Source organism: Otolemur garnettii, unplaced genomic scaffold, assembly GCF_000181295.1.
Source record: "Otolemur garnettii isolate 467f Iridium unplaced genomic scaffold, OtoGar3 scaffold00016, whole genome shotgun sequence".
In the NCBI taxonomy this organism is placed as follows: domain Eukaryota; kingdom Metazoa; phylum Chordata; class Mammalia; order Primates; family Galagidae; genus Otolemur; species Otolemur garnettii.
This window is the reverse complement of record NW_003852411.1, coordinates 25,118,770-25,141,834: the sequence shown is the minus strand read 5'-3', so window position 1 is coordinate 25,141,834 and position 23,065 is coordinate 25,118,770. Positions and strand designations below refer to the sequence as shown.

General features: G+C 42.2%; 1 protein-coding gene across 2 annotated transcripts in view; it reads right to left on the bottom strand.

The window, feature by feature from the left end:
* Positions 1–10,116: 10,116 nt before the first annotated feature.
* Positions 10,117–23,065, bottom strand: part of ILDR2 (immunoglobulin like domain containing receptor 2) — a 59,101-nt gene continuing 46,152 nt past the window's right edge. For both annotated transcript variants that reach the window (XM_003785741.3, XM_023510837.1), the window contains 4 exons: positions 20,553–20,666; positions 16,230–16,446; positions 14,473–15,151; positions 10,117–13,170 (listed from right to left, as the gene is read on the bottom strand). In XM_003785741.3, the coding sequence (XP_003785789.1) occupies positions 13,135–13,170; positions 14,473–15,151; positions 16,230–16,446; positions 20,553–20,666 (1,046 nt within the window). In that variant the 3' untranslated portion in view covers positions 10,117–13,134. The remainder of the gene's footprint in view (positions 13,171–14,472; positions 15,152–16,229; positions 16,447–20,552; positions 20,667–23,065) is intronic.

The following is a 23,065-nucleotide window of genomic DNA, read 5'->3' as shown; positions in this document are numbered from 1 at the left end:
TTCTTGCCCATGGCTTAAAAGTAAAAAGAATCCCCGTCTCCTGCTCCCCCAAATCCTCTATACTTATATGTGAAAGGGACAAGTTTCTTTGAAAAGTTACCTAACTTCTACTCCAATGTATGGCTAGGCCAAAAGCCTCCAGGTGACTGAGATCGTTTGCACGGGCTGAGACGTGTCCTGGAGGTAAAGGCATTTGGGCACATTCAACCTGCACAGTAGCAACTGCTTTCCAGCCCTCCTGAGGTCAGGGCTTTCAGAATATCATAAAATTATTTCACTTTGGTTTAGTTAAGCTAATATTGCAGAAGCCACACAACATAGTAGTATGAAGGATCCAAAGAAAGAATGTTTTCAAAGAACTTACATTCCTGTGAGAGGCCAAACACACAAAAAGAGATCTTTTGGATTAATGTACAGAACACAGACAGGACAAAGACTGCTGCAGAATCATGAAACTAGCTACAAATCCAGCCTGTGGGAGTGGGGCTTCCTTAAGGCAGAGATCGCAAACTGACTCTTAAAATGTGTGTAAGAAAGTGTCCAAAGAGGGGGAAGTAAGGAATTCTATAATAAAGGGATAAAGGTGCAAAACAACCCCATGTACACCAGCTCTGCAAGTGGTTCTGCGTATTAGAGCATAGCAAGGAAGCAGACAGGAGGAAGAGGCAGTAACTGCCAATGGACCATGATGGCAGCAAGGGCTTGGATCACTCAGAGCCTCGTGTGTGCTCTAAGGTTCTTGCCTTTTTGTCAAAAAAATTATGAATTTGGCTTGGTACGTATAGCTCAGCAGCTAGGATGCCAGCCACATGCACCGGAGCTGGTGGGTTCAAACCCAGCCCAGGCCTGCCAAACAACAATGACAACTACAACCAAACAATAGCCAGGCATTGTGGCGGGCATCTGTAGTCCTAGCTACTTGGGAGACTGAGGCAAGAGAATCACTTAAGCCCAAGAGTTTGAGGTTGCTGTGAGCTGTGACGCCATGGCACTCTACCAAAGGTGAAAGTGAGACTGTCTCAAAAAAAAAAAAAAAAAGTTTGTGAAAAGCTGACAGTGACAGAGTCAGATGTTAAGTATCTGAATTTCAACAGAAGTACTTATTGAATTTTCTGCTTACAAGACATGCACATCTGGAATTTCATCACTGCAGGTCATTATCAAGATACTTATGACACGGCTGCACGTGAGTGCAGGTAATGCCTCAGGACTACCCTGGTGGAGGGAGTATGTAATGTTCCAAGGTTTTGCCTGGAACCTGGAGCCTAGGAACCCGCTGGGGTGCACAGCCTCCATGGGATGCGGCCCAGAACTTCATCATCCTGTCCTCTGGGCAGGTCAGCAGTGCCTTCGGCTAGGTCACCGTCTACCACAAGCCAGAGTTAAATAGCTGCCTTTAACTCCTTCCACTTCTTACAGTGCAAGTCTCAGGTCAATTATTTCTTTTCCATACTGTGAAGAACATGTGGCAGCTTTACCAAAACTGCTGGTCTCCTTAAGTCAAGATTTTAAAACATTTAATTTTGTTCTGAATTTCCTTGAGAATGAAAAAAAATGCATTGGCAAGTTCCTTGGAAAAAGAAGTACATTTGCTGTGATGAAGAACTGTTGGCCAGTTCTTGAAGACTTTTCCCTCTGAAGTACTGAAAGGGTCCACAAGAGCCCTCAAATGCCTGGAGAAGAAGTTTCCTTTTAAAAATCCCTCATGGCCTGCTCTGAGTGACTTGCGTTTGGATCATTATGAAAATCCACTCTCATTTGACAGATTATTTAAATCTGAAGAGTCACCATGAAAAATATGAGCAATCTCCAAGTTCTCTTCATGGTGAGTGCCTTGGACCTGCTATTCACTTCTCTTGAGGGAACATTACCTAATAAATAGATTTCCCCTCCAAGGATCTGCTGTTCTAAATATCCAATATCTTTTTGAATTCCTGTGTGAAAGGCTGGAATGGCAAGAAGGTGTAGTGTCATGGGTATTCCACGATCTGATGAATGTGAGATATTAGTTGCTTGGAAGAAATTAGTGAGTTTTTTAAAACCTATATGTATTTTAAAAGTTACATAATCTAATGTAAGAATTATATACTTGCCCATTACGTGCACATATATTGAGGTAACCTAGTCCTTTTCTTTCCATGACCAACGCTGCATATGCGTAAGGATTACAAGTTAAATGGAAGCTCACCAAGGGACAAAGAACCCCCTAGATGCAGGGTTTCCAGTAGCCATGTTAGAGAATGTAGCTTTGGTCCAAAGCTGAGGTGCACGGGAAGGACTCTGCTCAAGAAATGTTCTCTCCATGTAAGAGAAAAAGCACAAAAATGTTGGCCATCCCTAAGAACAGGTTGTGAAAGAGGATGCAGAAGCAGAAAAGAGAATGCAGGGGACATACGCACTCACCTTTACACTGTGAAGTGTGGCACGGTGAGCTTCAGACTCTCACAAATACATTTAGTTATCCTTCCCTACTTGTCCAGAAAAGAATGAAGAGGTGAATAGCTGTCTTAGTCACTTTGGGCTGCTATCATGAAAAATCATGGACTTGGTAGTCCATGATATTTTGGTGGTCTCTACAATACAATAGAGATGTATTTCTCACAGTTCTGGAGACGGAGAAGTTGAAGGTCAAGGCCCCAGTATGTTCAGTTCCCGGTGAGGGCCCTTTTCCTGGTTTGCAGGGCATGCCCTATTGTATCATGTGGCAGAGAAAGAAAGGAAGTAATCTCTCCCCTGCCTCTTCTCATAAGGGCACTAATCCCATCACAAGGGCTTTACTCTCAAGACCTAATCACCTCCTAAACTCCCTATCTCTAAATACCACCATATTTAGGTTTCAACGTAAGGTTGAACGTATACATTCAACGTAAGGTTTCAACGTATACATTTTTTTTGAGACACATTCAGTCCACAGCAATAGAGAAGCAAAATGTTCCCCGTTGTATAGAAATTAGACAGGAAGGAGGAAAGCACCTTGTCCAGCATCAAGTATTCTTCTTGAAACTGTCTAGAATCTCCGGCAACAAAGTAGAAGGTAAATAATTAGAAGACAAGGCTTGTGGGTAGGAGAGAAGAAATGGGGGTATTGGAATAATCCAGGGAAGAGATGAAAGGTCCAAAGTGAGACAGTAACACACAGATGGATTTCTAAATTCAAAATGAGTCAAGTGTAACCAAGGAGATATGCTGGTATATGGAAAGCTCTGGTGGGATCTGTCACTGCAGTGAAAACAGCCTCCCTGAAGCCCTGGGTAGAGATACTATGTCTGAGGAGTTTGGCAGCAAAAGGAAGCCAGAAGTGTTGGTCATTCAGGGTTCTTTGGCTACAGGAGAAGAATCTTTGGATGCAGGAGTGGATATCTGTTGTTGTTGCTGTTGTGTATGTGTCTTGTCTACCCAGCACCCTCTTTCCCATTTCTGTTAATAACACTTCCCTCTCTCCTTTGGAGAAATGTTCCTGTCCCACATTGCAGTCCACTGAAGCCTCGTTTTCCTGGTCATAAATGATTTGCCATCTTCCTGGCTACAGTGATTGTGCTTCCTCCAGGATTGTACTCTTGCAGAAGACCTTTCACCTGTTTGGTCAAACAAGTTGGGAAAATGTGACTCTCAGACTTCTGGTGGCTATAATCCTGTCTTCTGGAGAAAGTCTATCCTCACTGGTAAGAAATATAGATGTAAAAAGACAAGTAGATGTGGATGATGAACAGAGAGAGAAGCTTACTACATCAATACTCAGATTTACCCTCACTCTTCTCATAAATTACTCCAGGATTTCTCAAACTACCTCCATCCTTTCCTTTTTTTTTTTTCTTAAATTAGTCTGAATTAAATTTCTGTCATTTGTGACTAAAAGATGTTTTACTAATACAGCTGCCAAAAAAGAAACATTAGTGGCTATTTCCTTGGCCTGAAGAAATGAGAAAACTAGTTGCTTAGATCATGTCAGGAACACTAGGAGGCTAGGAGGAAGGAGCAGGTGTTACTGTCTATTATCAATGAATTCCATTCAGCTGAACAAAGGTGTTTTCTAAAAACAGTATTTTTTATATATATATATATATCTCCCTTCATCTTTGCTCTACTGAAGACTGAAATCTTAGGAGGAAAAAAGAGCCAGGAAAAATACACTGACACGATGCACTATACAAGATTTATAATAAAACATAGAAAATGTCTCCTGAGAGCAAGGATTGCTTTTTTTTTCCCCTAAGTTAAATTGCTTTAATATGGAACTGTGAAATTTTCTTCTTCACTTGTTTTTCAGACACAGAGTGAGAACACAAAGGAGAGAGATTCATTTTTGTACAGCCAAAGGCCAGGGAATGGACAATTTAGGTCTTTTCATTGCACAGTTCAATGACACAGTTTTGCTTGTTACAGAGAAACTGGCTTCACTGTATTTCTGAAGAATTGGAGTCCTGACCTGACATCAGAAAGCATTTGTAATTCAATGGTGTTAAAAGCATGCTTTAAAATAGCTGTAAAACAAGAAAGATGTGTGCCTAATTCGCACTTGGTCTCAAGCAAAAAAACGTGAGGTTTTCTCATGTGGTACCCACGTCTGCCCTGAAAACATAATATGGAAGTTCTAAACTTGCAAAACGCAGAGAAAGCTTCTAAGTAAAGAATCCCTAATGCATTTAATTAGTTTTTTCCAAAAGCTAATTCATATATAGCTTTTTAAAAATACATCTCTTAGGTAATGTGAAGCACACTTCTATTTAATACTGGAAAACTAGCAAAATTGAGTCTGCTGGATTCAAGCCACTAGATGGCGTGTCAGGCTAACTCGTTGGCCGTCTCTTGGCGACTTGCTTTCCGCCTCTACACCCCATGCCATGTTTGGTGAGTCATCTCAGGCCACCTGATGTGCATTCCGGAAATGATTATAACCAAAATTCAGCAGAAAACATAACTCTCACCTAAATGGTGTGATGAGTATTATTAGGATATTCTGCCAAGATTTTCTAAGATAATCTGAAATCAGCCTCCTTCTTATTTCTTAAAAGAAAATAAAAATTTGGATTAGAATTAGGCAGTTGTGAGAAAAAATAAATTATTTTGTTTTGCTGAACTCTAATGCATCCAATGAGTCTAGTCCTTTCTTGCTTCTTAAATGAAATCTAGATCTATTATTTCTTTAGCGGCTCTTAACGGTTAATGATCTTCTGTTCATTTTTAACCCCTAAAACAGTCTTATATTTGTAATAAAAATAGCCTTTCTTTTATGTATATCAAATTCTGAACATACAGTGTCTTTCCCTCCACATCTTAAGTTGTTTCTTTTTTTCATTCTATATTTCACATTAGAGAGAAATGTATGTACTTCCCCCACACACACACACTTAGCTCATTTACTCCTTCTTTACTCTCACTCATTCCGCTTGGATCTTCTGGGGTTGCTGTGTATTTGTGGAGTCGTTATGGAAAGAAAGAGGGCAGATAAGAAGCAGGAAAGGCCTTTCTTGACTAGTACCAGTGTAATATGGCATTCTACCGAACATGAGTTCACAATAAAAAAAACTATAAAACACATAAGGAAATAAAATCTATGAATGTGAGTTAATATAAGTAACTCCAAAATTAGACTCAAAAAGGCTAATAAAAAAATGGATACAAAATTTAAAATTAGTGTGTTTAGTATATTCAAATAAAAGGGAATTGTACACAAGCGTAAGCTATGTAACACTATCAACAATGACTATGCAGATTTGAAAAAAAAATCTAAATTAAACTTTTAGAAATGAAAAATATATTAATTAAAAATAAAACTCAAAGAAAGAAAATTAGAGCTAGTCAAAGAGAAAATTAGTGAACTAGAAAATCAACTTGAAGAAATAACTCAGAATAAGGAACAGAAGACAAAGAGATAGAAAACATGAAAAGACAGATTAAGCAATATGGAGGATAGAATGAGAAGATCTAACATCTAATTGGAATTCTAATAAAAAGAGTTTAAAGAGAAGAAGAAATATTTGATGTGCTAATAGCTGAGAGTTTTCCATCTCTGAAGTAAAATCCAATCCACAGCCTCAGGAAGCACAACAAAAAGAAATCCACACCTTGTTCCTTGTTAATTAGACCAAAGAACACTAGAGACAAAAGGAAAATTTTAAAACAGCCAGGGAGACAAGACAGATGACTTACAAAAGAAGAGTAATTAAATTGGCAATTGACTTCTCAAAAGCAACAGTAAAAGTCAGAGTATGGTAGAATAATAACTTCAAGTGTTGAAAGAAAATAACTGTCAATCTAGAATTATATGCCAGTGAAGTTATCTTTCAAGAATGAAACAAAGACTTTGTTTTAGACTAACAAAAACTGTTAAAGGTATCCTGCCAACAGATCATCACTAAAGAAAACTTTCAGAAAGAAAAAGGGTTAAAAGGAACAGCTAAAAAATAGAAAGAAAATATGTGCAGAAAAACTGCGGGTGACTTTTAATGAATGCTTTATAAATAAAAACAAAATTTATTTTATAGAGCTGAAAAAGCAAGATGGAATTCAAACATTAGATAAAATAGCACAAAGTCTAGAGGAGGGAATCAAGGTTAAACTGATTTAGAGTTTATATTTAAGTTAAATCTACACATTAACATTTTTTAAGTTAACAACCAAAAGAAAATAATTGAGCCCAGATACTTCAAGCAAGGACAGATTTTTCCATTCCTAAAATCTGGAACTCTCTTAAGAGGGCCTGGCTATCAAGAGTGGTTTAATAGTTCCCTGAAGTACTTATCATTTCTATTGCTAAAATAGATTTTTAATTACTTTCTCTTAATTATGGTTCTGTGGACTTTTTCGATTTTTTTCAGAACGAAAATGTCCTCCCATGAATAGCTCTCTTCCTCCCATTCTTAACTATAATTTCCAGTAGGCATGCTTGTGCTCTATTTGAAAATGAGCTAGGTACAACTACCTTGTTCAACCACTTTTCTTACCCCTCATCGCCTCCTGAATGTTATACAGTTTGTGGTGAGTGGTCTGAGTGACAACAGAATTATCCTGGTTGTTATTTATTAAAATTTGCAAAAATACACATTATGTTCTGTCAGCACCTGTCTCTCCTATGACCCAACGTGTTTTCCTCTATTATGGTATTTAAAACAATCTGAGGAAGACATGTATGGTATGATTCTTTTTCCTGCTAAGGCCATTCAATGTCAGGTCATGATTAACCATTTTTATGTTAATTAAGAGTTCTTGGTAACAAATGTAGGTGAGAATACTTTATTTAGTTTAAAACATTCTAACTAAATTCATTTTTGTATGTCTGACACAGGAAAACAAAAATCACAGGCAACAGTGATACAAACAGTTCAGTTCTGATGTCACAAAAAAGGCACAAAAACAACTGGACAGGTGACTTATGAAGCAGACTTCTGACCCTCTGTGTCCATCCCACTGTTTCTTCTATTTCTATGAGAGAATTTTCATGTAGTAGTGTCTAAAACTTTATTTTGTCAAATGATGTGGCTTTTCCTTAAAGCCAAAATAAAAGGGAAGGTATGTGTGTATCTCTTTTAGTCTTCCTACATTTAACTCACATCCAGCCCCAACAAGAAACTCTAAGAGAACTTTTCTCTAAGCTGCTATATCTTTCTCCTTCCTACCTTCCTTGTCTCTCTCTGTATGTGGCCCCTCTTAGTTGTACTTAAAATCTCAAAATATAGTGAAGATGTCAGATATTCTTCCTCCTACGCAGCTCCTGCCCCTAATCCTGGAATTTCTGAAGTCACGATAAATCTATAGTTTGGTTCAGAAATCCCTCAAGAAGGATTTCGAAAAGAAAAGCTGAAAAACATATTGACCAAAGCCTTTCTCCTCACAGCATTACTAATGAAAATGAAACTCTCCTTGAGTGAAGCCAACTCTCTTACAAGAGCATTTGAGGAGTGGTGCTCAGTTAGATGCAGTGACGGTGTCTTATCTTCAAAGCTTCACCCCATGCACAGCATGCGCAAACATCAAGGCCCGGACTCTTTTCACCAAGTATTTGGCTGCAAAGAGAATAAGCCAGATTCCAGTCCCACTGGTATTGTAGGAATTGGAAAGAACCCTATGACAATCAGAAGGCCTGGCTCTGCATTTAAAGCCATTTAAGTATAGGCAAATCACAGCCTTTTTCAATCTTGGTTTTACAATCTGTATGAAGGGACCACGACATCCACACTGCATCTATCACAGGGGTTGATGTTAGGATCAAATGAGAAAATGCATGTGAAAGGGGCCTGTAAACAGTAACACACCATAAAAATGATACAAATGTTATTAGTATTAACCTTATCACTCTCAGGCAGTGCTAACGCTCAGGCTGCTGCTTAAAGCAGCTCAACATTATCTTTGTCCTACTCTGTTAAAAGCTTCAGTGATCAGTTCCCAGGTGACTGGGAGGTAGGATCCTGGCAGAAAAAACACTAGGCACTTTTTCTCTCTAGACTCTAAGTACCTGGGCCCCTATTTTTAGCAAATTTGGATTTCTAAGTATTCTATCAATTGGATTTCTAAGTATTCTATCAATTGGTTTCAAACTCTTTAAGATTTTGGAAGCATTTAAAATCTCATTTTGGAGAGATAGATGTTGTAGATTTTAGTATTCTTGCCCATCTCACTTTGGGTCTTCAGGTGGAAGTAGTGTTGACCAGCTAGGCTTATCATTTGCATCTTTAAAACATGATTTACTTTTGCCAACTCCACAATGGCCTCTGTTCTTTCTATTTGTGATTTAAATTTTGTTCAGAATGGCATCAAGGGAATGAGAAAATTACCTGTAATCTTGTTGTCTGATCTGAGATTGTCACAACAGATCACTATTCTGGGAATGGAAACATCTGTAACAGGCCCCTAGGGAGTGCTCTTAACTTGCCTGTCTCACTGCTTCACAGTTTTCCCACCACTGTATTCTGGTCAGCCTCTCCCCAGGGCGACAGCCAGACTACTGGAAGCCTCACCACTGCCAGCCCACCCTACAGGAGTGAGAGGGACCTCACTGGGACACTTGTAAAAAAAAAAAAATCGCAAAGCCCAGGGAAACCTCAGGACAAACTCTTTGGGGTATACCAGAGATAAGACTGAGGGCAACATTTTCCAAATGCAACCAGCTGCAGACTCCCCTGAAATGCCTATTAAAAGTGCCAATCCTGGTTCTTGACCCATCTGATTAATCTCCAAGGCAGGAGATAGGAGATGCCTTTAACAGTCACATACCAATGTATATCAGGAACATGTGAAAACAAACAGGGTACCTGACCACCCCCCTCCCATTGGTACGCAACTATATTAACAACAGCAATTAAGCAATGCCTATGGTTAGGCAATTTGGGGAAACACTGATCCAGCAGAAAAGGAGCTGAGGTTGGGAATCTAAAGTCCTAATGGGTTTGCGACTTCAGTAATGACAATGATGGTTTCTCCATCTATTAAAAAGTGTTAAGGGGGTAAATGACAACAGCATTTGTTACTTCAGCCTCTCTCAAAGACTATCTAAGGTTGTTTATATGAGGTTTTGCAGACTATTCAGAAATATTTACAGGTGTGGCTAGGAACCTCAGGTTTGGCGGCAGTCTTTTCCCTTGCCAAGTGTGCCCAGTCCTATGACAAATGCAGAGTGAGGGTCATTAAGAAGGGAGATGAGAAGCCCACTATCTCTCGCAGACCTGTGCTGTGTTAGGGAAGATGGGCAGCAACACTCAAGGCTGCAACACTGAGCCTGTGGAGCAGATGGTGAGCTCACCTGTGAGCACGCTTGGATAGAAGAGCTGGTAGGCATCCCCAGGTCCATGGCTACTGTCCCCAAATTCCGGATGAGTTTATGGATGGCTTAGAGAAGCAGTTCATCTACCAGGTGACATTCCTGCCACCTGCATCCACACCCCCTCCTCCAGCATCTCCCTAATGCAGTTGTGACTCACAGGCAAACAGACCTCGTGAGTCATTACTCCAGGCCTCCTGCAGCTCACCCTTCCAGGATCTAATTCACCTCCTTCCAGTTCAGACTTTTGAATATTAGCTCAGATCACTGAGCATACCCTTAAGCAGGATGTTAAACAAACACACACAACACTTAAGTATCAAAATATTATTTAAATTTTAAAAACCTTTAAATCTCTGTGTTTATTTTTATTTATCCATAGTGCTATTTCATACTATATATATAAAATCTCCTAATTCTTTCTTGGGTATGTCTTATTTCCCTATTAAATTGAGGGGTCCCAGTAAACAGAGCTCATGTCTTACACGAGACTTATTTTGTACTCAAACAAAACCTAGGAAGGAAGCTAACATGTACTTCCTATGAAGGACACACTATTCAAGGGAAAAGAAACAAAGGGATACAGAGAGAAAAGCCAGGGGTATTCAGGATAGCCAGCTTGGCCTTGACTTGTTTATTTAGTCTTATCTCCTGCCTACACACTCAGAAACAATTGCTTTTTCTCTCTACTGAAGGCCTGGAAGTCTGAGTGATTTATGCAGCCCTACAGAGGACAACCTGGTCCTGACCCCCCCAGGTAATTCCAGTAGCCTGCTATCTTCCTTGTATTTTTTTATTGTCTGTCTTACGTAGTTTTGCTGTCTTTGGAATTACAGGTTTCCAATTGCTATCTCTCTCATTGCTATCTTCAACAAAATCATACATGCCTGCAGCTTAAAAAAAAAAAAAGCAACATTTTTGGTCTCTGTAGTTGGTGCTACGGGGCTCTTTGGTGGTGAGAAGCCTGACACAGTGCTCAGTAGAAAGTGATAATAGCTGCTGCAGCTACCCAATATTCTTCAAAATTGCCTGAGCAAGTTGAAATCCAAAGCTGGTGACTACAAAATGATGTTTTCATCATCTTTTCCATCTGAACTGGGACCCAAACAGACAGGCTTTCAGAGGCCAGGGACACCAGCAAGTCTAAAAATCTCAGCACCAGGGTTATGGCTTGTGTCTTCCAGCCCTTGGAAGTGCCAGCACTGGTTTGAACTCTGTCCTCCTGGTTGCTCTGGAATACACCAAAGCATCTATGAAGTCCTTAGGTGGGCCAATTCTCCAAGTAGTATACCAGTTCATCCCTCTGACTCGCACTCAGCCGCTTCTTTATTTCATTGCAAACATGGGAATTTTTTTTTTAAATTTCTATCATGAAGTACAATGGATACTAGTGGAATGGTACTCTGACAACAGGGCCCAGCTCCAGTCAGATGGCTCTGGAGAAAACCAAGGAGATACTGAAAAAAGAAACATCCTTCAGAGGTTTTTCATGGATCCAGAGATAGGGAATGAACCACTGCTGGATTAGGGGACAGCAAGGTCAAGCATTATTGTCCCTTAGTGATTTAACCCAATCATGTTTCCCATTATAACTGTACAGGGTGAAATGCTTTGATAAAAAGCCTGTAAGATAAAGCAGAGGCTGTGAGACACCTATGTTTGGAGGGAGTAAGGGATTCAGAGAACACTGGACAAGAAGAGTCAATTTTGTCCTTGAAGAGAAATGAACATATAAAGTGTGTCAACTCTCACGCCTGGCGTAGGAATCAGAAATTTGGGCTAGGCTCAGCAAGGCAGTTCTTCTTTTGGTCTTGGCTGGACTCACTCATATGTTTGCAATCCGCTGAGGGTTGACAGGTTGTCAGATGGGGGATCAGGAGTAATTGAGCTCTTTTCTCTCTTCATGCAAGAAGACAGTCCAGGCTCATTCACTTGCTGGTGGTCAAGGTTCCCATGAGCAGCAAGAAAGGTGGACCCCGTTCATAAGAACTTTCAGTCTTTACTTGTATCACATTTGCTATTGAGCCATTGGTCAAATCAAATCATGTGGCCAATTTCTGATGCAAGGGGTGGAAAAGACTGCACTTCTCAATGAGAAGGGAGGAATTTGTGGCCATTTAAAAATCTATACAAATTACAAAATCCACGCAGTTCTAGCTTTTGGATTCAGGCAAAATACATTACTTAAGCAAGGGTGGAAACAGGAAGCGCTCCTTCCGGAGAAAGCAATAGCCTTTTTCTCCCGTAAGTATCTACAGTGGTGGCCTAGTTCGGGCAAGAGATGCATGCTCCACATCTCTGGTGTCCTGGAATGGCAGAAACAATTCATGGTAAATGAAGCACAAAACCAGAAAAGACTGAATGGAATTTGTAGCGGAAATGACCCACATTCCAAATATGTCATTCTCCTCTTAAATTCTTTCTCATTCTTTTCTATTTGAGTTACTGTTTTCTCCTCTTTTTCTCCCTCTTCTCTTTCATGTGTCTGGTTTAAGTATTTATCAAAAGGCACCTGATGACAACCTAATCAGAGTGCAGAGTGGGGTGGGGCTCTTTGTGTGGCACCAACCTGTGGAAAGTTCCAGAGAGGAGAGAAAGAGAAGAGCCCTTTGCGTCCAAAATTCAGATACAGATGTGAGAGCAGAAGGAGAAAAAGCAGTTCATGTTCTAGGAGTGGAAAAAGAAATACCACTTAGGCAGCTTTCAAAAGATACACTCTCTTTTGTTTTGTCCCAGCCACTCAAGAATTGTCATTTATAACGGCAAATTGAAGTCATTTCTGAGATTGTCCCAGAGGTCACTGTCACTGAGCTCACCAAAGGCCTTTTGATTTTAGTGTAACAATAGTCATTGACTAGTGACTGGGAAGTGATGGGTATAAAAGGTACATTTTGCCTTGAAGCTATCTTCCTTTGTCAGCAGAAAGCCTTCTAATAGTAGTTATAAATTCTTCTGTCTCTAAGCATAGCACAGGAGGTATAGAAAAGCATACTGTAGGCATAGGCAATTTCTGGAGATTAGCAGTTAAGAGCTAATTCTCTTTTAAAATTGGAAATGGAGTCCTGGTTTTACTAAGGAAGGAGGTTGGACATAAACTCTATGGGTGAGAAACTCTGTATGTGGGAATATTCCCATATGTCATTTTCTTGGTAAGTTTCTCAAACTAGTTAGACGGGAACAGAGGTTTGAAATCAGCCTCCTTTAAAGGCTGCCTCCCATCTTTTGCCAAAGTAGAGGTCAGCAAATCTTCCAAAGCAGAGGTCAGCAAATCTTCCAAGGTGATGGCCAGAGAAGGTCCTGGTCCTACTTGGCTCTTGGGTATGTGTCTTGTCCCCGTAGTCTGCATGTGATTTCTGGTTACTCAGAGAGATGTCGAAACATCAGACCACAAGGGACATCCTGGTTGGAAAGTCACTCTAGGAAAGAGCAGAAAGAGCTCAACATTAAACCACATGCTAAGTAAAGAAGCAACCAACAACAGATGGTTCATTGCGGGGTGTCTACAACCCGGTCAACCTGCACACCCTGATGCAAGACATTTCATTTAGACTTATGATGGCTTCACCTCAGTTGGTGCTGAAGCCAACAAACATCTGATAGAACTTAGTTCCATGGGGAAAGAATAACTCCCTACCCTTTTGAAGGTAACTATGTTTACAGCACCACAACAGCAGGTGTGGATGGTGTACCATAAAGCTGAAAAAAAGTTTCTTCCCTATTCATGGTACTTTGGTCATTGCATTTTTCTATTTAAAGAACAACAAAAGACATTTGTTTTGGAGAAGTAATAATGCCAAGACTGTTTTCTGCCCATATTCTTCCTCCTCATACTGCACACTCAAGAAAGTATGAGCTTGGAATCATGAAAGCTAAAATAGCAAGGAGGCAGGGAGCAGAAACACCTGTGCTTGGAGAGTACTCGCCAAAGCATGGAGGTCACAGGTGCTTTCCACCTCCACAGCAGACATCTGTCTAATGTGGCTGTCCCACAGTGCTCCTCTAAGGCCCACAGCTTGTACTTGGGGGCTTGAGGAATGGAATGCGCTGCTCTTGGCATCTAGAGAGTAAGCAATAACGTCTACATAAGGCCACTTACTGAAGTGGCAGTGAACTGGGCAGGCACCAAAGGATTTCCTTCACATGTACTGGGCACAGTACATGATTTGCACTAAGATGTCAAAGGAGTTGTCCTTTGTAAATAGCAGTGGCTCCTAACCTTCTCTGGGATATAGACTCGGGCATTTGATGCAAGTTACCGACCCTGGCCCCAAGGGTGGTTGAGGGTGGGGAAGAACACACAAACTGAACATTCTGAGCACAGGTCTCAGAAGCCCCCCACAATCTCCGGCACTAAGTGCTTCTTAAGGCTGGTCGTTAATTATCTAATGCTCTCTGTAAAACCATACACTTCTACTTTCTGCCTTTATGCAACTGTCCAGGGCCCCAGGCTTCACCAGGCCCTAAGATAAAGAGAGCTTGAAAAAGACCCCTCCCTAACATCTTCAGACAAATTCCCCAAAGCAGGCTTCCTGGCTGCCACACCCTGACTCCCCCAAACAAGCCCTTCCCCAGACCCCGCGGCACCTCAGGGTAGGGAGCCTTCTGCTCTGCTCTGCTTTCTCACGGCCTCGCCAGCCCTGGGACAGCGACCCTGCCCGCCCCGCCCAGTGGCTCTCCTCTCGGCCCACTTGGAAGAGCAGCGCCAGACGCGTACTCACAGTTTTCTTGGCCGGCTCCTTTTTCCTCTTCTTCTCAGAGTTGCTGTGGTAGGGCAGGTCTCTGCTGCGGTAGGACGGGCCGCGGGTCAGCTCCAGCTCACTGTAGGGCGGCAGCGTGTCTTCGTCGTCGGACGCATCCTCCTGGTCGTCCTGCGGCGCTCCAGCCTTGTAGGTGCCCGGCGGCGACCAGGCATAGTAGGAGGCGCTTCGCTGGCTGAGCTGGGCGCTCAGCTTGGACGGTGTCTCCAGGCTGCCGCCACGGCTGGCGCCCTCGGGCCGGGGCTGCCGATCCAGCACGCCGCCCAGGTACGAGTGGTCATACTTGGGCACCGTGCCCGGCGTCCGGCTCACCAGCCGCGGCAGGTGCGCGTCCTCGGCCGGCCGTCGGCGCGGGGGGCTGTAGGACCACCCGCGGTCCGCGTCGGTCAGGGGCTCGCGGCTGCGATTGCGCTGGCCGTAATACTCCTCCAGGGAGCCGTCCTGGTAGAAGCCCCCATGCGCCCGGGACTCCGAGCGCTCGAAGCGGCTCCCGCTCCGGGCCTCGTGGCTGTTGCCGTCGGTCCGGCGGGGCCGCTGGCCGTAGGAGTCTGCAAAGGCCGCCAGCTCGTCCATGGAGACTGCTGGCACCCCAGTGGCGAAGTTCTTCCGGGACAGCATCTCAGATTTGGAGCGCTGCTGGCTGCAGGCAGAGGAGGCATTGGTAAGTCGGCCAGGTACTGCCTGTGTGCCTAACACCCGCCACATGCAAGGTGGGGGAGCTGGAGGTTGAGCTCTGAGAGCACCCATCGCGTTCTGGGTCTGGGTCGGGAGACCTCGGCCCCAGCCTCAGCTCTACTCCTGGCTGGATGAGTCATCTTGGCAGACCTCAGAATTTCAAGTTGAGGGTAACTGTCTGATGAGTTTGTGCGAAGGATCAAAATGAAGTGTGCTAGAAATACTTTGTCATCTCTGGAGTGTTGAAACACCAGAGAGCCACCTTCTGATCATCAGGACATGACCTCTGGTTGACAGCCACACATCTCACTCCACCCACCCTCAAAGCCAACATTGGTGGCAATACCCACAGTGGGCCCCAGGAGCCCCTGCAGTACATGTAACGCACAGAGTGGCCTTTTCCTCCTTCAGAACTAAGGGCCAAGTTACCTCTTAGAGCAAGAGGCCAAAGGGACCTGAGGATCAGGTCAGAGAAAGGCAGTGTCTGCTATCTTTCAAGGTAAAGGTGTTATTCCAGAGGAAGTGGAATAACTTCACACAAAACTGAGTGAAAGCCTTGTTCTTGCACATCTGTTGGCCACATCACCCTGGGTAAATTCCTTAGTATCTGTCAGTTTAAATTTCCACAGCTTAAAATAGGGACATTAACAGTAGCTGCCTTTTAGAGATATGAGAATTAAATGCAATAGTAGGAAGTGTTTAGCATTTTACCTTTTACATAATACATGATCAGAGATGGGAGGTGATGGGTGGGATTTTTAAGAGGTTATAGGATAAAATACACGAGAAGGGTAAAGATATGTTAAGGTTCATTAAGGGGTCTAGAGCACCCCTTTTAAAAGTTCTTGAATATTTTCCACATGGTGTTTCAAGTGTTTCCTTGCCTAATGAATGAGACCTTCCATATCCGGTAGAAAGAGATAAGGCAGGATGACCCAGAATGGACAGAGATGCTATTGGATAACAAGAGCCTCAGATCTACTTTGCCTTCCGGCTCCTGCTCCCTCATGTTTAGCACCAGATCTGCCCCTCACAGCCATCACCTGTGCCTGAAGCTCTCTCGATCCTCTTTGTTATACTCCACAGCTGAAGGCCCCCGGCTTGTCCCACTGTTGCCTCCCATGACACCTGACCAGTAGTCAGGATTGCTCTCCAGGTCTCCAGACACAGGGAACTGCTTGCTTCTCATCTGATGGTAAGACTGGCGGAAATTGCTGTCCCCCTCATGCAGGGAGCTGAGTTCTGAGATGGTGTTGTTATCTGCAGGAACAAAACCAGGCAGGATAGAGCTTTCTACATGTTAAATAGCAAGGGAATTCTGTTAAGGGCTGAAATCAAAGGCTTTGGAAAGCTCCTGCCTGAGGGCCTCAATCCTGTCCAGGGAGGATTATAGACATGAACTAGTAATATTTGTGTTGTTAGCTCAGCAGGAAGTGGCTCCATTTGGAAGCCTACTTGTTTGCAGAGAGGAAGGCTTCCTACATGCTCAGTTCTTGGAATAGAAGAATCATTGTTATTGCTGCACCTAAGGCAGGCTTTCCAGAACTTGGGTTCTCTGTAGCTGGCCTCCTCCTAGTACGTCATCATCCCTCCTCAAATGTTTTCTTCTTTTTGTATTCTTCTGAGATGAACTGTGATTATCCCAGGCATGCTAGGCCAAAAGAGGGGGAGAAGCTACAGAATACTGCATCTTCCCTAGATGGGCCTTCAAAGCCAGGACTGCCATGCTTCACAGGCACCCTGTCCTGGCCTCTTTGCTCTGTGGCCCTCACCACACAGCAAGAAGTTCACAGATCAATGGGAAGTGCACACCTAGTGTCCACATGCCCCCCTTCTAACTCATGTTCATTCAGGAACCTGAAATATCCTGTCTGAATGGCACCAAGTTTACTTCCAGAGCCTGGGAAGACCCTTTCACTCCAACTTTTCCAGATATATGTGACCTTGGGTGGCCAGACCAGCTGTTTGGAAGTGTGGGAAGAAAAGTGGGGTGTACTTCTGGCCTTTGTGTCTCTACTTGTACTCTGGCCTCAGCCCCAAAATGTAAGGGAGGTATCTAGTCACAGCCTCCTCATTCCCAAGGTGGCATTACGTTAGACTTTTGTAAAAGCACTTGTGAACAAGGATCAGAATCAGAGTCTGGAAAGGGAAAAAACCCAACTATTTATTTTTAAAACTTTGAAATGTACTGAATTTCATTGTACCTTAAAAATAAATCCAGTGAATCTATTTTCAATGTAACTGAATCCATTTGTTTTCTAAAATCCTTTGATTAGAACTTCAAAATATTATCCAAAATAATATTTACCAGGTTTAAGGCCTGGCTATTGAGTGAGAGGTAAGGCAAGATAAGATGAGAAAAACACAAATGTCTGTCTCAGATTCCTCTCTACTTTTCCCCTTTCCTATCCCAGACAGTCCTTGGAGGAGCTGGACAGTTTTGCACAAAAATGAGGAAAGGCCTTCAAAGGCAGCTTCCTCATCCTATTTTACGAGAGACACAAGGTTTACCATGAATGACATTGAGTTTAATCATGAAGTCAGTTGGTTTTTAATTATAATCTAATTTTTAAACCTTTTCTTCCTTCTAAAGAGAAAGGACTGTGCTTGCTTCGAGGAAAATAACTCAGATACTATTGATTAATAAAATCTAGAAATTCTCCTTTCCAATGATCCCTCTGAATTCCAATATCCCAGGGACAAGACAACTTTAAAACTTACCAAGTGAGACTATGGAAAAATAACACTGTTGGCTCTGAACTTTCCTTTAACTTCAGGTAATATTTGATCTTTTTATTTCTTCAGATAGTGAGGGCTATTTATGTTTCACTATTCACAGTGATGTATTGTCTAAACTCTATGTTACACCAACATTTCTGCCAAGTTGAATATACACAGTTACCTCTCCAGCTTCACAGACACCAAATAATGTAACTCTAGGAAAAAAGTAAGCCAACTTTATTGTAAAGGGCCAAAAAGGAAGTATTTCAGGCTTTGTAAGCCATGTGGCACAATTTTTCAATTCTTTCCCTGTAGGCATTAAAAAAGTCATAGATGACATATAAGTGAATTGGTATGGCTTTGTTCCAATAAAACTTTATTTATAAAAATAGGAAGTGGAAGATATTTGGCTCAGGAGTTTGCCAATCTCTGCTCTAGGACTTCCCAGAATAAAAACATTCTGAAAAGCAACTCCACAGTTACTAAGGGTAGGGAGCAAATGAGGACCATACTGGCTAGCAAATTCATGAGTCTGGACCTCAAACTTCTTCAAAATTCTTACAGAATCTACTGTATTACTGAATTACTTCCTTTTTCCAACCTAAAGCCATGAAATCTATTTATAATGAGATTTTCAAGATTGTTGCACTTCCGTGATCTACCGCACTGTTTGCTCTTCAGGAATAAAACCTCCAACTACACGTGAATTATATTCCTATTTCATCTCTACACAGTTATTGTAATGTCATCCTGCAAGTTCCAGGAGATCTGAGTCTCTGTTCTGGCATTGGCACTGAGTACTGCCAATGGTTATTTTCCCTCTCTGACTCACTGTCTTCCTCTGTTAAATGAAAAAGATGGATTCAACAACCTCAGAGTCCCTGCCAGACCTAGAATTCAAAAATTCTATAAGCTAGAAGGCTATGGTCTCTTAAGAGAATCTGCTGTTACAGCTATAAAGCCATGCATAGTTTGCTCAAAAGTTTCTTGTGTAAAGAGCACAAGATTGGGCTCGGCGCCTGTAGCTCAGCGGCTAGGGTGCCAGCCACATACACCAGACCTGGCGGGTTCGAACCCAGCCCAGGCCTGGCAAACAACAATGACAACTACAACCAAAAAATAGCTGAGCATTGTGTCAGGCACCTGGAGTCCCAGGCGCTGAGGCAAGAGAATCACTTAAGCTCAAGAGTGAATTTGCTATGAGCTGTGATGTTACAGCACTCTACTGAGGGTGACAAAGTCAAACTCTATCTCAAAAAAGAAAAAATAGCACAAGACTGGGAACTAGAAAAACTCGGTTCCAGTCCTGATTGTCACTGCCCTCCTGATTATCACTGTACCTCTTTGGCTTTTGTTTCCTCATCTGCAAACTGCAATGGTTGACCTAGGCCATCTCTGAGGTCCCCTTCAACTCTAAGTTTCTATTACCTTATGACCGGCTACCCCGCTGGAGACCATTTTAATCACAGTCGACAGACAGGAGACATCAGCTAAACCAGAATCCAGTCTTCACTGTTAACCTTAGTTGTCAACTTTTTCTCTGAGCTGTGAGATTCACAGATTTCCTGCACAGGCTTCTTCTTGATCCCTGATTCACTCTGTCTCTGGCCCCTTACAGGGATCCATGACAACATTGTTACAACTAGCTTGTCAAGTGCAGTGACATCTGCATTCCTGACATTCCAATCTGGAGATGGTCTTTTTATAGCCGTGTGGTGGGAGGATACAGCAATGGATACAATGCAGACAGGATGAATTTAGAATTGCAAACTGGGTGGAATATGTTGTCCTTAATCTGAATAAAGCTCCTCTAGTCTGGGACTGTTTCCCCAACAATTCCATCAAGTCTCTTGTTAGTTCCAAGAAGAGGAAGGTTCAAAGAGAGAGCGTAGTGACCTCACTACCATGCCTGCCAGCACCCTCTTGATAATTAGCCTGGCCAAGTCAGACTTGCCCTATGTTGCCTCCCATGTTAGGCGGTAATTTGGAATCCATCCCAAGAATCAGCTGTGTCAGCTGCAAAGTCTCCAAAGGGTTGGGGGTAAGTTAAGGGTTAGGGCCCTGGAACCTACAGACTTAGTAATTATAAAGTTCTTTGGAGAAGAGGAACTGCCTCTTTGCTTGCCCCTCAGTCTTTGCTGTTGGGCTTCTCAGAAGAATGAATGTCAACCTCTATTCCCAGATTGATTTGCCAGACTAGTTCTTTCTCTTTCATTGAAGCCTCCATGCAGCGGGTTGGCAGCTGGATTGTTCAATGCTAGAGCCTTTCACGTTGGGAAAAGCTGATAACTCAAACTTCCACATCTTAAGTCATTATTTTTAATGAATTTTAAAGGGAATAGCAGGGAAAGGCTTTTAATAAAGCATTCTAAACCCCAAGATAATACAGCTCCAGCAATACTTACTGCCCCATGGAGAGACACAACATAAACTAAAGTGGAACACAACTACTATACTCTGCACACCATGAGCCCTTTTATTCCCCTCTGTGTCTGCAGAGCTACTTTCTTCGGCAGTGTCACCAATACCCTGCTAATTCTAACCCTGCAAGCTCACAGCCACCCCGGTTTGGTAATCCCCAATTCTCCTTTTAGCTACTAACTCTAGCATGATATACAGATCATATAAAACCAACAGATGCTCACATCTGCCTCTCATCCTTCTGGCTGGATCAAACTGAGCCAGCTCCTTCTCAACATAGTACAGGACCTTCATGGAGTCTCTCTCTTTATCAGCTTGGATCCGGTAACCTTTGCGAACTGTTGAAAAAAAGTACAAGAAGGTGAGCTGAGAAAGGAAAATATTAGGAGAAAGAGGCCTCCATTCATTTTACCACGTAGAAAGCATGGTTCCCAATTATAACAACTCTTTCTAAAATTGGCCTAGAAATAATAATCTGTATTTATACATATGTGACCATACCTGAGATCTTTTTTATTAGATGATGCTGTCAGAATGGAGGGTCTCAAAGGCAATAATAAAATCGCACTGCAGTACATTTTTAGTCATTTGTTAACCTCTGCTTCCTATCTTCTGACCTCCTATGGCTCCACTTAAAGCTCATCTTCTCAAAGCTTTTGAGTTACACTGGAGGGTATCCTCATACTAAGAAAAGACCACTTTCTAGATTGAGGACATATGTCACTCTGCAGTCTGAAGACCACATCTTCCTTTTGTAGAAGCATAGGTCACTTTAAAACAGATATTCAAACATCAGGGGCTTTGACAAAGGTAGCCTGAAAGCCTCTAGTTGCCTGGGAGGTGGTGTACAAATTCCTTCAACTGAGTGGTACATAAGAGCTAATATTAGATTCTAGACTATATATACATATTAGTACAAACAAAATGCAGAATATGTAGATTTTTAATTCCGATCCCATTTTATTCGTATAGCATTTTTTTTTTAGGAAAAGAAATATTGTATTTTAGACATAATTACCTCAAGCTGTTGCAATGTAGTTATAATCAGGTGTTATTTTCAGAGCTTCATGAAAAAATAAAACTAAATCAAGGCAGATAATACCATCTCCTACTATTCGTCATTCATATTATCAGGGGCAAAGGTTCTTTAGACCTCAAATCCCTTAGGTATCAGTCTAGCCCAATACCAGTCCCAAGGATGATCAGACACCAATATGCCTCAGGCAGTAGGCCTCAGGTACAGATAAAAGAAAGAAAAATATAAAAGAAGGGAGTAATGGGATGGTAATAGAACAACGATGGTGATTAGACAACACTTAGTAGGCACTGAAAATGTACTAGATACTGTGCTAAATGCTTTAATGGACACCTGTTCCTTATAGCCTCCTAAAGGAAATACTGTCATCAGCCATATTTTATGGTTGAGAAAACTTTGAATCAGGAGGGTTTCATAATTTGTCCAGTTTGCTGACACTTTGTCAGGGTCAGGGCTGGAACCATATAGTTTAATGGAAGCTTAACCATTAGAACATCTTGCCTCTCTAGAGTCTAGGAGGAGAGAGAGTAAGTGAGGGAGACAAAGAAGTACAGCTCCGAGTAGGAAATACTCTTAGGTGTGCCATGGGTTGTATGATCACAGCATGGCCCTGTCTCCCAGCTGAGCAGGACTGTACAATGGGATGTAAGCTGGTGCCCTAATAATTTTCTGTTCCCAAAGTGGGACAAATACCATAAAGAAGTCACATGACTGCACGTGCCTCCAGAGAAAACCCTGATTTATAGTCTCTGGTCATGTTACCCTGGTTGTGGACAAAGCCCTCCCACACAAGCTATTTGCGTTGAAGACTAAAATATAAAATTCCACAGCACTCTAACTGCAGCCCAAGCACGGAAGACAGAGAAGTCACCCACATACCCATTTGCAGGTGCACTGCTTTTCTATATGAAACATACTGGGCAGTCCACATTCATCTCAAATTCTGGAATTACTTAGGAAAAAAATAAAGAACAAATCCCAGCACATGCTTTTTAGTGGCATCTTCTCCCAGAGGTTAAATCCATAATCCATGCGCAGAAGCAATTATTAGCAGAAATGATTTTATTTATCAAGCTACACATTCTTCCATCGTTGCAGAGGCGTTCACAGAGTAGTACAGACAGTTCAATTAAAATGCAATTATCCCACGGAACTGCTATGTCTGTTCTGGAGGCAGTTACGTCTGATGGATGAGCTCTGGGAGGTAGGGAACTAGGCATCTTGTAGGCAAGCTACTGCTGGGTTACTGAGGAACCTCAAGTGGTGACCTATCCAGGACTCAGTTTTTAAGTCCATAAAATACAACTAATACTTCTCAACTTCAAATCTCTTAAAAAAGAGAGGACAATCAAGACCAAATCAGTGGAGCACGTTGAGTTCTTTATATCAGGAGTAGCTTAAATGCTGCCTCCTCCAAAGGGCTTTCTTTGATTCTCATAGCGAGAAAAGTTCTTTCTCTGACTCTCTAACTGACAAACCATTTTGTTGAACGTTTATTTTGGCCTTTATTCTAGTTTGTTTCAAGTTATTTGTGTAAATATTTAATCTTAAAAATTCCTGAAGGAAAAAAATCCTTATCATTCTGTATGTCCATGTGCCTAGAGCCACCATACTTTACATATAGCGGGCACTTAATAAATATACATTGAATTGCAGCCAGCCTGGGGATGGGGACAGAGTTAAGTTTCTTTGAGGATGGGC